This window comes from Tasmannia lanceolata, unplaced genomic scaffold (assembly GCF_043159265.1).
Source record: "Tasmannia lanceolata isolate RefF3 unplaced genomic scaffold, GAP_Taslan_0.1 ptg000008l, whole genome shotgun sequence".
NCBI lineage: Eukaryota > Viridiplantae > Streptophyta > Magnoliopsida > Canellales > Winteraceae > Tasmannia > Tasmannia lanceolata.
Window position 1 is genome coordinate 56,466,633 of NW_027518685.1, and position 12,987 is coordinate 56,479,619.

The window sequence follows — 12,987 nt, forward strand, 5'->3', positions numbered from 1 at the left end:
GGAGTTGCTGAGCATACTTCTTACCATATCCATTAGCGTACGATTCCTTCTTTCAGCCACGCCATTTTGTTGTGGCGTTGCCGGCATGGAGTATTGGGCAATGATACCCTCCTCCCTAAGGAAGTTCACAAATGGACCATGCTTTTGTCCTGTTCCTGTGTACCTACCATAATACTCTCCTCCTCTATCTAACCTCACAATTTTAATTTTCCTTTCCTTCTGTCTCTCTACCTCCGCCTTATAAGATTTGAAAGCATCTAGTGCCTCACTTTTCTCAAATAGAAGGTAGAGATACATGTATCGTGAATGATCATCGATAAAAAAGATAAAGTATCTTTGACCGTCCAAACATGGAGTAGGGAAAGGTCCGCATATATCTGTATGTATGATCTCTAAGGTCTCAGTACTCCTCTTGGCACCTTTCTTGATTTTGTTGGTCTGCTTTCCTTTATACAGTCCACACAATCACCAAAGTTAGTGAAATCCAGTGTCTTTAAGATACCGTCATTCACTAATCTTTTGATTCTCTCTATGGAGATATGTCCTAATCTCCTATGCCAGAGGATAGACGAGTCCTTATCCATACTACGTCTTTTAGTGCCTCTTTTGTCATGCAGGGCCATTAGGTTGTAATCAGAAGGAGATTTAAGGTGTGATTTATACAAACCATCAACAAGATTACCATAGCCAACAATTGAACGGTTTTTAGATAGCTCATATGTAGAGTCAAAGAAATTAAACGAGAAACCACAAGCTGTAAGTCTGGAAACAGAAATTAAGTTCCTAGAAAACGATGGAATGTAAAAGACTCTCAATGTGCAAATTAAAACCAGACTGAAGCACAAGTGTATATGACCCAACTGCTTCCACACGTGAGCTCATCCGGTTTCCTGAATAGATGAATTGCTCACCTTCAGTTGGGGTTTTGTGGTTGGTTAAGCCCTGCATGGTATTGGCAACATAGATTGAGGAACCAGAGTCAATCCACCATGAATCATGAAAGACGTCAACAGTATGAGATTCATAACAAACACATGAATAGATATTACCTTTCTTTTCAAGCCACTTTGCATATTTGGGGCAGTCTTTCTTGATGTGTCATTTCTTCCTGCAGAAGAAGCAGGGGCGTTGATCCTTATCGCAAGTAAACCGAGCTGACAATTTCTTATGCCTCTTCTTGTGAACACCTGGACCCTTCTTTCCTCGCTTATTTCCATGAGTAGCTAGATGGGCACTTTCTAACTTCTCCTGCTTCAGCCTCCCTTCCTCTTGAACACACATGGTCAACAATTCATTTATGGACCAATTCGCCTTATGTGTGTTATAAGAGATCTTAAATGGCCCATAGTGACTTGGAAGGGAACTGAGTATGAAAGGCACGAGGAAAGACTCAGAAATCTCAATCTTCAGTGAGTTGAGTTGAGCGGCTATATCTCTCATCTCCATGATGTGTTCGCGGATCCTTCTCTCTCTAGTGTGTTTAAAGAAGATAACCTGCCCATTAGGATGCCAGTCAGAGCCTTATCAGAACTTACATATTGTTCTTCAACAGAACTCGGAAATTCCGTGGCCTAATCGCACTTGGGGATGGATCCCCTAATGCTCTTACTTATGTGGCTCTGCATGAGTAGAAGACTCAATCGGTTGGATTTCTCCCACCTCTCATACAGATCATTTTCCTCTGGCTTACTAGTTTCCGCGGGTTTAGAAGGTTCTTTCACACGGAAAGCCAAATCAAGGTCCATCCACCCTAATGTAAGCAAGACCTTATCTTTCTAGTCCGAGAAATCTTCCCCATTAAGAAAGGGAATATGAGTAGCTTCATTTCTTAACATAGCAGAATGTGCAACTGTAAAATAAAACAATGCCATTTTAATAAAATGTGTGCTAGATTCCATTTAACTATATTAGGTCATCAACCCACGTTAACGACATTTGCTGCAAATAAAATGTGTCATTGCAACCCTCCTGTGGGCAAAGGTTGTAACACACTAGTAATTTGCCAGAATCCTTATTTATGGGGTCAACCAGTTGTAAAACCAATCCCAGAGATATCCCTATACCTGTGGGCATCTAGAATATCCCCAAAACTGATCTCCCACTGATCACCTCAACCGATCAATCAGTGAACCATGATTGCTTCCCTGTAGGGCCGAGCAGTCACGTTTCACTACCTGATCGCAATGCCCTGTGTCAGTTAATTCAATGCAAATCGATCAACTCCATGTGACATAATGCACTTTTCCGTTGCACTTCATTACAAGAACCTCCTCATGGCCCAGGATGGTGTGGCTACTCCCAAGTTAATTGGATGTTCTTGCCTTAGATCGATTAGAATCAATAAATCCTTAGTTGATTCACTCGCATGGAATTCTCTTGATGTGGTTGAGTGCAACCAACGGTCTTAATTAACCACCGAATGCCAATACAAGTTAAGATGCTATGGCCACTCTTAAGTTGTCTTGACATCCTCCTTTATGTGACATAAAGAGAACCGAAATCGACTTATCGGCCCAAAACCGTATGCCAGTGGGTCGATTCCAGTTCACAAGGGTCCCTTAGGGGAGGTACTAACCGTAGAGTATGGATATCAGAATTACAATTCCATAAGAATTAATAATAAAAAACAAACCATAATCCCATACTAATCATTTAGAAGCACATCCATATTCACATCAAAATAAAACATAATCCATAAGTGGGCCTTGCAAAACATATGCTTTGCAAACCTTAAGGTCCCGAAACAACTTTATACACCAAAGCCCATAATGATAAAACCTTAACCATTGAGCTTGAACTCTTGGTTGACGAATGGAGTACTTTATATGGCCTAAATCTAAGGACCCAAGTTAATGGTCTACTTGAGCGGGTCCCTGAATCTAAAACAGGGTACTGGGCTTAGAGACCGGATAGTAGGCCCAAATCTCAAAATTCAAGCCCAAACAGTCATAAATATCCATTTCAATAAAGGTCTTAGGAAACATGGCAGAATTGTAATTAAACCATTGCCAAGCTTACAACTTTACCCTTACTGTTTCACCAAATTACCTAGCAACCGTACTTTGATGGCATTAAATGCTAAACCGGGTTGTGGAGGGTGAGATTACCAATTTGGCCTCTATGTATTCTTTAAATCACAAATCAAATCATATACTTTAAAATTAATCTTGAAATCAATAGCCCGTTGCTTTAAAAGGAATCTCGTATGCATTGATTGCATTTAATGCAAAAGGCCACAAGAGGGGTAACTTTACTTCTACACCCATAGAACTTAGAATATTTACTTTTATATCCCTCTTCCCCAAAGTAAGCAAGAACAGAAACGTTACGTTCTGTAAATTCGGGATTAGATGTGGTGGGGTTTCACGGCCATGGTGCCGGCCAGAGATCTCTTCATCACGGCTAATCGACGCTTGACAAGGATCCAATCGTCCAAAAGAAATGCGATGGCGACAGATCTCAAGGGGCGACATTGATGACACGAAAAAGGGGAAATCAGAGTCGCCACCAAGCCGCGCTCATGCCGGGAAAAGCCAAATAACGGCAGTGACCCAAAGGGGCAAATAAAAACCCATTTGTCTCGTCTTTATTTTTTTTCTTTAGGATTTCTAGATTCAAGGCATTCTTAAACCAACCCCAAATCAGAAACTTTAATGGTTAATCCATGATTTGGAATCGATGTTTGGTTCATGATGCATCGAATATGCTGTTGTTACTCGATGATCATGATCCAACTTCAAGAATACATTAAATCCAAAAAAACTGAAATCAACACATTAACTATGCCAACCAAAGCATCATGCTTCGATTGATGCATATGCTCTGATACCAACTGTTAGAAATTTAATTAACTTTTATGCAGAAAATGATCATTACCTCCGGCCATGATGATCAGATAGAAGCGATTAATGATGCGCAAGATCTAACAGTTGAAGACGCTCCACGACGAACGCTACAGATTCGGTTCTGACTTAGTCTTCAAATCTATCCAAGCCTTATGCTCAGATCAATGGAATCATGGGCCGTTCCTTGGTAGATCCAAGACCAGACAGAGAAAACCCATAACCCAAGTTTCTAAATGAATAGAATAGTTGCTCCCATTAAGCAACACACGTATATATGCTTGAGGGAATGATTTGGTTTCCCAATTACACTAACACTTTTTCTTATTTAGGATTCTTAATGAGAGTTATCTTTAGTAGTCAAAAACCCACTTTACAAAAGTCTAAGATTCCTAAATCTTAGGTGTATCAATTATGGGCCACCTAAATGGAAATACATTTCCAACTATTAGGGCTTCAGAAAAAATGGTTAGTCATGAACTACGATACCTTTTGGAGAAGGACAAGAAGCCAAGGGGCACCCATCCAAGTCATTTCCCCATATGCTGAGGCAAATATTAACCCAGGTAAAGATACAGCAACACTACCTTTAAGGCCAGACCGAAAAGCATGTAGTTATGGCGCCGCCACCAGTTACAAGTGGAAGAAGATGGAAGAGTGTTCTGAAGGAGCATGGTGGCCGGGAGAAACAGAGAGGCTTTAATGTAAGAGATTGTTTCGCGTGGTTAAAACTAAGTGTGTCCCCCATAAATCAGCCTAAAAAAATAAATTAATCGCCCTACACTCAATAACAATTTTTTAATCAAAGCACTTCACAAAAGAAAAAAACAAGAAGTAAAAGGCTGATTTTGAGTGATGCACTCAGTTCCACTTTTGTCTTATTTTCCAAGCGAGATCCATTTTGAAAGTGCTTTCCAAAAAAAAAACATTGCTTTTACCTTGAGGAATGATAAACTGAAGGGTGCCCGTGCGAAAACCCATCTCCAAAGGCGTCCCCATTGACCAATCTCAGCAAAGTCCATTTATTGGTCCTTTCCGTTTATATTTTGTCTGCGCCATTATTATACTTCTAAGTTCTAAGAGCCCTAATACGATTAGGGAGATGATATTCTCCCCCTCTCCCCTGCAGTACGTATGCGCCCCTTATAATGAAGCGAACAGTGGGCAACTTTAACCTTTTTTTTTTAATGTCAAACCACGTTATAAGGGGGAGCATGCGTACTGCCGGGGGATGACGTGAACGGCAACTTTAACGTATTTTATGTCAAAATCACGTTGTAAGGGGGCGCATGCGTATACTGCAATTCACCCTAATATTAATCTCGGCACTTCACGAAAAAATAAAATGAAGAATTGTCAACTGGTGACACAAAAATGCCAAAATAGTGAATGGGTGACACCCTTTTGATATTTTGTGAACAGAGGCCATTTTACCTTTTCTGACATGGCCTTTTACATAAATACCCTCAAGGCAAAAAAAAACAACTTACAGTAGAAATTTCTCTCTCTTACTTTTCACCTATCAAAAATGACCGTCAACCTCTTCCAGGTTTCTCCATTAACGTCTGAAACTGAGGAAGGGTAATAAAGGTGAGTAGCTTATCTACTCTCTTAGGATTTGTGGTTGTATTAATGTGTTTGAACCATGTCATTATTGTGGGTAATAACCTTGTATTTATTTTGCTTGATAACCCTGTCTTATAACCCTTTCAAAATGGTTAGTTAGGGCTTCTGCTTCAAGTATCTCTGTAACCCTGCTTTATAACCCATTTATTTACCAGATAAACACTTGGTACACCCCCGGAGAGGCTTAGTAACCCCCTTGGAGAATGTTGAAAAGCCCTTGTACATTGTTGGTAACTCCCCTTTTATGTACTTGGTAATCCCTTTAGAAACTTGAAAACCCCCTTGTGTAGAGAGTTGAAAACCCCTAATTTGCAACTTGATTACCCTTTACAGAAGCCTCCGTACGGACTTGAATCCCTCATTAGGTAGCTGATAATCTCTTAGAACACCTTGTGGACTGACTTTCAAACCCTCATTGAGATAGCAAAACCCCCTTTAGAGTCCATAACCCCACTTATGAACTTGGTAACCCATTGTGTACACTTGAATACCCCTCAAGAAGATATGAAGATCTCATTTTAGCAACAACTCTGTTTAGAACCCCTATTTAGGATTTTATAAAAATGTCCGAAACAATGGTTTCTCTTCTTTTACACTATGATGGAGATTTGACGGATGATGTTTCTTGGAAATACGTCGGAGGGAAGAAGACATTGTTATCTGTCAACCACGGAATCAATTTCGACGAATTTCAAGCTGCAATCCGAAGAAGGATTGGTGTTATAGAAAGACATGTTTTACTATCGATAAAATGTCGATATGTTGTGGATCCATATATAGTCACTTTAATCGACGTCGATGATGATGATGTCCTCCAAACAATGTTAAGGATGTTTGACAGATACATGTTCAATTCTGTGATGATATACATAACTAAGAGCATAAATGACAAATGTATTAATTCCTTAAATTCGTCAATGCTTCCCCCAAACAAACTCTGCACTAGGAGACCCTCTCTTAATCGTAGCATTCCTTCTACTTCGATTCCGTCCCAAAAACGTCTTCGTTTTGAAGTGTACTTGCAAAAAGACTACGAAAGTGAATTTGATGGGAGATATGTAAGTGAAGATATTAGAGGTGCTCCAGCAGAACCTGTCATAAGGTATTGTAGTTCTTTGGCAATGTTTGAATACTTCCATATTTTAATTTATAATTCATATGGATCCAACTTGATTATATATTGCCGAACTATGCAGGTCTAAAATTGACTTAAATGAAACATTGGCAAGTGATTTGTATGGCAACCATGTTAGTGGAGGCATTGATGACTTCAGTAATGTTATTGAAGACGGTTTCTGTGTGAGGGGTTTAGATTTAGAAGAAGAAAGAAATGATGATGATAATGACGATGGTAGTGATGATGATGATAATGAGGTGGAGGAGGAGGAGGAGGATGATGATGATGACGATTATGAAAATATCGGTGTTAGTCCATGCGCTCAGCCTTTCAGTGCAGATTCTCCTATCAAAGGAGGTTCTCCTATCAAAGAGGGATCTCAACCGGTTCCGACTAACAGTAGTCGGCCAATGAAAGCAGATGGGATGTTTGTTGGAGCCCATGATGTAGATACTAATAATCTTCAGTTTGAGCAGTTAACGGTTGGGGCAATATTTTCTAATATGCAATACTTCAAAAAGGTTGTCAAAGAGTACGCTATTTGGCAGAGGTTTATGTTCGTGAGGTCAAAGTCAACACCGAAGAAGTATGCCGTTCGATGCAAGGTAGAGGGTTGCAAATGGCGTATAACGGGTACTAATCATATGACCTATGTGTTAGTGAAGTCGTTTGTCCCCGACCATACGTGTAGAACTAAATTAAGGGGCAATGATCACCCTCTTGTCACAGCAGCTTGGGTTGCTCAGACATGTTTACGCTTATTTGCTTGCCCAGATGATGTGAGGACGAGGTTCATACGAGAATATATCAAGATGCATTGGGGTATAACTATAAGCTATTGGAAGTCATACAACGCGATGAACATCATACTTGAGATTAAGTGTGGGAATGTGGAGGACTCTTATCGAATATTGCCTGCACTTACAGTTCAGATGATGAGAAGAAATCCCGGCAGCTATATGCGTGTTTTCAGAGCCAGAGATTTACGACCTAGGGGAGATGATAGATTTGTTCGCTTATTTTGGACATTTGGTCCTAGCATACGGTCTTTTCATCGAACACTCAGGCCTATAATTTTGGTTGATGGGACACATCTGCGAGGGAAGTATTTAGGAATCTTATTGATTGCAATCGGGGTCGATGGTAACAACGGTTTATATCCATTAGCATTTGGGGTTGTTGAGACGGAGAACGAAGATAGTTGGAGGTGGTTTTTTATGTTGCTGAGGCAGTACGTATTGGCAGCGGAGATGAACATATTCACCATATGCTCTGATAGACAGAAGGGGTTGTTGCAGGCAGTGCCTAATATATTTCCCAATTCTCATCATAGTTATTGCATGCGTCACCTCGTCGCCAATTTGCGATCCGAGTTCAAAGATGTTCTACTTGAGAGATTGTTTTGGAAAGCCGCACGGACTTTGAGAGAGAGTGTGTTCAGAGAAACAATGGAGAAGATTAAGGTGAGGAATGAACGTGCACACAAGTGGATAAGTGACATTGCGAACGAACACTGGGCTAGTTTTTATTTTAAGGGGAATATGTATGATGTATTGACTACAAATAGATCGGAGTGTTTCAATGTTGTCCTGAAGGATGCGAGAAGATTGCCGATTGCATCATTGGTAGAGCACAGTAGACATCAGACTACAGACTTCATTCAAAAGCGTCAGAAATTGGGTCATAGTTGGCAAACAAAGTTGACTCATTACGCAGAAGAACGTATAACATTAGCGAGGGAAGAGAGCCGCCAGTATACAGCTTATCGAGTTGGGGTTCATGAATATGAAGTACGGTTCCTTGAACATACAGATGGCGTAAACTTGGAACTTCGCACGTGCAGTTGTCGTGCATTCCAAACATTTGGACTCCCGTGTGGACATGCCATGGCAGCCATTGGCATCACAGATTTTGATGCATACGATTACTGCGAGAAATGGTTTCATGTAGAGAGATATCGGGATACGTACGCTGAAGTTTTGCACCCGACACTAGACAGGACCCAATGGGAATTAAATCCCGAATCCTTGATGACAATATTACCGCCGATTGCAAAGCGACCACCGGGAAGGCCGCGTACGAGAAGAACCGATCGCGAATTGAAAGGTGGATTACATTACAAATGCACCCGATGTCGACAACTTGGCCACAATAGAAGAAGTTGCAAAGAACCACCCGTGGTAAGACAACAAGTTGACCAAACTGCTATTGGGCCTTCTGCACCCATACTCAGTAGGTCGGGCGTACCTTGTCAAGCTCCCTTCTTTGTGTAAGGGTGTAATTGAATTTTTTGAATGTTCTCAGATATTGTGATGACTTCTTTTTTGTTATTTTGTAAAGAATGGTTGTAATTAGAACATCAATACATAAACAATTTTTTTGGATATAGATATGCTATTTGTTCTCTATTTAGTTGTTGCTCTCCTACATCTAAACCATGAAAAGGGACTTATCAACAGTCAGATTTGGATTACCGGCACAATCAATAGGATTATCAACCAATTCCCTAGGTTATAAACCAAAATCTAGGTTATCGAGTCCCCCAAAATAGGTCATCAACCAATCAGAAGTGAGGTTATCAACACTCAAAATTGGATCATCAACCCATTCCCTTGGTTGATAAAGCTACTGGAATTCAAAATCCAGGTTATCGACTTCCTCAAAACGAGGTTACCAACATTCGAAAGTGGGTGATCGACCGAAAAATTAAGGTTACCAAGCTCCCATTTTTTGGGTCATTGACCTTGGAATGTGGGTTACCAACCCAGAAAAAGGGTCACCAACCATTTTTCCGTCCGAGTGAAGCTGCTGGACTTGAAAATAAAGGTTACCAACCTCCCATTTTTTGGGTCATTGACCTTGGAATGTGGGTTACCAACCTAGAAAAAGGGTCACCAACCATTTTTCCGTCCGAGTGAAGCTGCTGGACTTGAATATTAAGGTTACCAACCTCCCATTTGTTGGGTCATTGACCTTGGAATGTGGGTTATCAACCCAGAAAGAGGGTCACCAACCACTTTACTCGGCTGGAAAATGGTCGGTGACCCTTTTTCTGGGTTGATAACCCACATTCGAAGGTTAATAACCCAAAAAAGGGAGGTTGGTAACCTTAAGTTCCAATTCCAGCAGCTTTACTCGGCTGGAGAAATGGTTGGTGACCCTCTTTCTAGGTTGATAACCCACACTCGAAGGTTAATAACCCAAGAAAGGGAGGTTGGTAACCATTTTTCCAGCCGAGTAAAGTTGCTGGAATTGGAACTTAAGGTTACCAACCTCCCTTTTTTGGGTTATTAACCTTCGAGTGTGGGTTATCAACCCAGAAAGAGGGTCACAAACCATTTCTCCAGCCGAGTAAAGCTGCTGGAATTGGAACTTAAGGTTACCAACCTCCCTTTTGTGGGTTATTAACCTTCGAATGTGGGTTATCAACCCAGAAAGAGGGTCACCAACCATTTCTCCAGCCGAGTAAAGCTGCTGGAATTGGAACTTAAGGTTACCAACGTCCCTTTTTTTGGGTTATCAACCTTGGAATGTGGGTTATCAACCCAGAAAATGGGTCACCAACCTTTTTTCGAGCGAGTGAAGCTGCTGGACTTGGAACTGAAGGTTACCAACCCAGAAAAATTTGGGTTATTAACCTTGGAATGTGGGTTACCAACCCAGAAAATGGGTCAGCAACCTTTTTTCCAGCCAAGTAAAGCTGCTGGAATTGAAAATGTCTAAAACCTGTATAAACACAAACACAAACACACTTAATATTTTGTTCACAAACACAAACACACATCATATTATGCTTTAATTTATAACTTCCCTACTCATTCAGAAACAGAAACACACATGTCTAAAACCTGTTTAAATTTACAAGTTCCAACATTCAAATTGAAACACAAACACAAATACACTTCCATAAAACCTGCTTACATTTACAACTTCTCCACATTTATAAACAAGTTCACAATTCCCTGTTTCACCAACCAAGTTCTCCACCCATTCACAAACACAAACACACTTCCATTAAACCTATTTCAATTTACAACCTCTCCACCCATTCACAAAGAAAAACACAGACCCCCTGCCAACTTCCCTTGCCATTTAACAAATCCCCTGCCAATCTCCATTAAAAAATAAAGTTTGATCATCAGAAAAAATAAACATCCATCAACATTAGAAGGTGTTCCTATATAAGTGTGCAGTCCCCAAACTCTCATCGTAAAAATCTCTCACAGAGTTGTAGCCGAAATTCAGGAATGTCTGTCGGCCCAAAGTTCAGTGGTTGACCATGGTAGAGATGCTCAATCGCTTTTAGGACAAAAGCGCCGCAATCAACCCTGTATAAAAGCATCCATTGAATAGAGTTACTTTTAAGCTAACTACGAATGAGATAGGAATACTAACAAAAATTCAAAAGTTTTAAGTTTGAACCCACCCATTGTTCTGCTTTCGGAAGCCATCCATCTGTGAATATGGAAAGTCATCAATGTTGCAACCCCGGCCCTTCAAATATTCCTTCATTAATGCTACCTGAATTTAAGACAACGAAGGAATATTGAGTGTCGTACATATGGAAGTAACTTTAAATGTTACGGAAGATGTTAATTTACTTACAGTGGGAGATGCTCGCTCCTGAAATGAGTCCCCTTCCATTGAGTTGAACTCGACCATCTTTTTATTCACCATATCAACAAGCACAAGAGCCCAATGAAAGTCTTGACAGCATGGGATTAAAATCATCCCAATATCTTCTGACGGGATATGGTCAACTGTACGATGCAATAGCTCGTTCGCCAACCGATCGGACTCCAACTTATGTTTGTCATCCATTAAATCACGCCATGAAGTCTTATATCCCTGTACAATGAAATGAATTTTGTGGAAAACTAAATCATGGATAAGTTGTAAAGTAACATGTATAGCTACAAAAAAGCCTCTTACATGTACTGACGAAGGAATATATACAATCCGTCCAGTCAAGGCATTGCTGGAGGCGCACAAATACTTCCCATATACATCCAACACCTACAACTCAAAAAAATTTCTTAATTACCTCAACAATGGGTACTGAAGACAACACTTAATTTAAAAAATGACACTTACTTGGCCACTGAGGACTCCTTTAAGGTTCCACAACGTTTCGAGATCCTCGGCCAAGACTTTTACCCCGTCAACGGTCATGACAATACGACTGCAAAAATATACAAAGGTTAGAGGAACCAAGTATCTAACTTTGAATAATGGTTAATTGAAAACAAGTGTACTTGCCTTTGCTCTTGTTTTTTCAACTTCTCAATGAGATCAGTTCGCCTCCGTGTTACTTTCTTCATTGCCCTCTCACTTTTTTTCTTTGTCACTGGGGGTACTGTATAGGGGCTACTCTTGGCGTAGCTTGGTTTCCTATCCCTTCTCTGATTTTTCACTCTCCTCTCAATGCTCCCTAATTTTTCCGTCCCCTTCCTCTTCGCTTTACCCTCAGGGCTATCGAGAATGGTAACAACATCTGACGCTCCTGTTACAACTGCTTCATTTACGAAGCCAACATCTTCAGCCTGACTCATCACATTTATGACCTCCATATCTTCCTCCTCTCTTCTTTTTTCCCCATCTTTCCTCAATTCTTCCTTCTCCATTTCAGCTTTGTCTCCCTCCTGTCTTCTCATCGCTTCCCACTCCTTCTGTATAATTTTCCTCTCAGCTGCAATCTGTATTCGTAAATTCTCTTTCTCTGCCTCCATCTCCACCCTGACTCTTCTTAACCTCTCCTTCTCCTCTTCATTCTGTCCCCTCTCTTTTTTTATATTGTCCCATGCCTCTCATATCTTCTCCCACTCTCTTTTTATCCTCCTATCCTCACTGGCCTCCTCAGCACCCTCCTGACCACCCTCCTCAACTACAGTATCCCTTCCTTCAAACGCAGGTGTGGCGATCAATGTTGGGAAAGTAGGTGACTGCCCTAACGGTTCTCCCTGCCCAATGATTCCTTCTTCCTCGGCTTCCTAATATACAAATAAGGGATACAACACACAAAATTTGTAAACATTACCAGGTTAAATAAAACATAATATAAAAAGAGGTCCATTGCGATACCTGCTCAGGAATGTACTGCAGTTCGTCCTCTCGTGGCGTCAATGTCACCACTACCTAACGATTTGAGAAAGTTGTTAGATCAGAAAATATTACAGACTATCTAAAATGGTATCTAGTAGATAGGGTCTCACCTCAAATTTCTCTATCTTCCCCTGCTCAATCATATAGTACTTATTCGCTTCATTTCCTTTCGACTTCCACTTCAGAATACGTGGACAAGCATCTGGATTTTTTGGTATCCACAACTTTGTGTGCTCGAAAAGCCACACCTGCACACACAAGACAGACTTTGTTAATATTTTATTAATAGGAAGATAAATA

At 40.6% G+C, this 12,987-nt stretch overlaps 1 protein-coding gene and 1 long non-coding RNA gene across 2 annotated transcripts; both read right to left on the reverse strand.

The window, feature by feature from the left end:
• Positions 1-762: 762 nt before the first annotated feature.
• Positions 763-4,144, reverse strand: LOC143883654 (uncharacterized). Its single transcript, XR_013252467.1, has 3 exons — positions 3,877-4,144; positions 1,050-1,494; positions 763-942 (listed from the first exon to the last, which is right to left on the reverse strand). It is a non-coding gene; the product is annotated as an uncharacterized LOC143883654 (long non-coding RNA).
• Positions 4,145-10,575: 6,431 nt separating this feature from the next.
• Positions 10,576-11,772, reverse strand: LOC143883655 (uncharacterized). The gene is made up of 5 exons (XM_077386988.1): positions 11,680-11,772; positions 11,518-11,601; positions 11,191-11,433; positions 11,012-11,106; positions 10,576-10,913 (listed from the first exon to the last, which is right to left on the reverse strand). The coding sequence occupies exons 1-5, from the start codon at positions 11,755-11,757 to the stop codon at positions 10,790-10,792; spliced, it is 624 nt and encodes a 207-aa protein (XP_077243103.1). The 5' UTR covers positions 11,758-11,772; the 3' UTR covers positions 10,576-10,789.
• Positions 11,773-12,987: the final 1,215 nt, after the last annotated feature.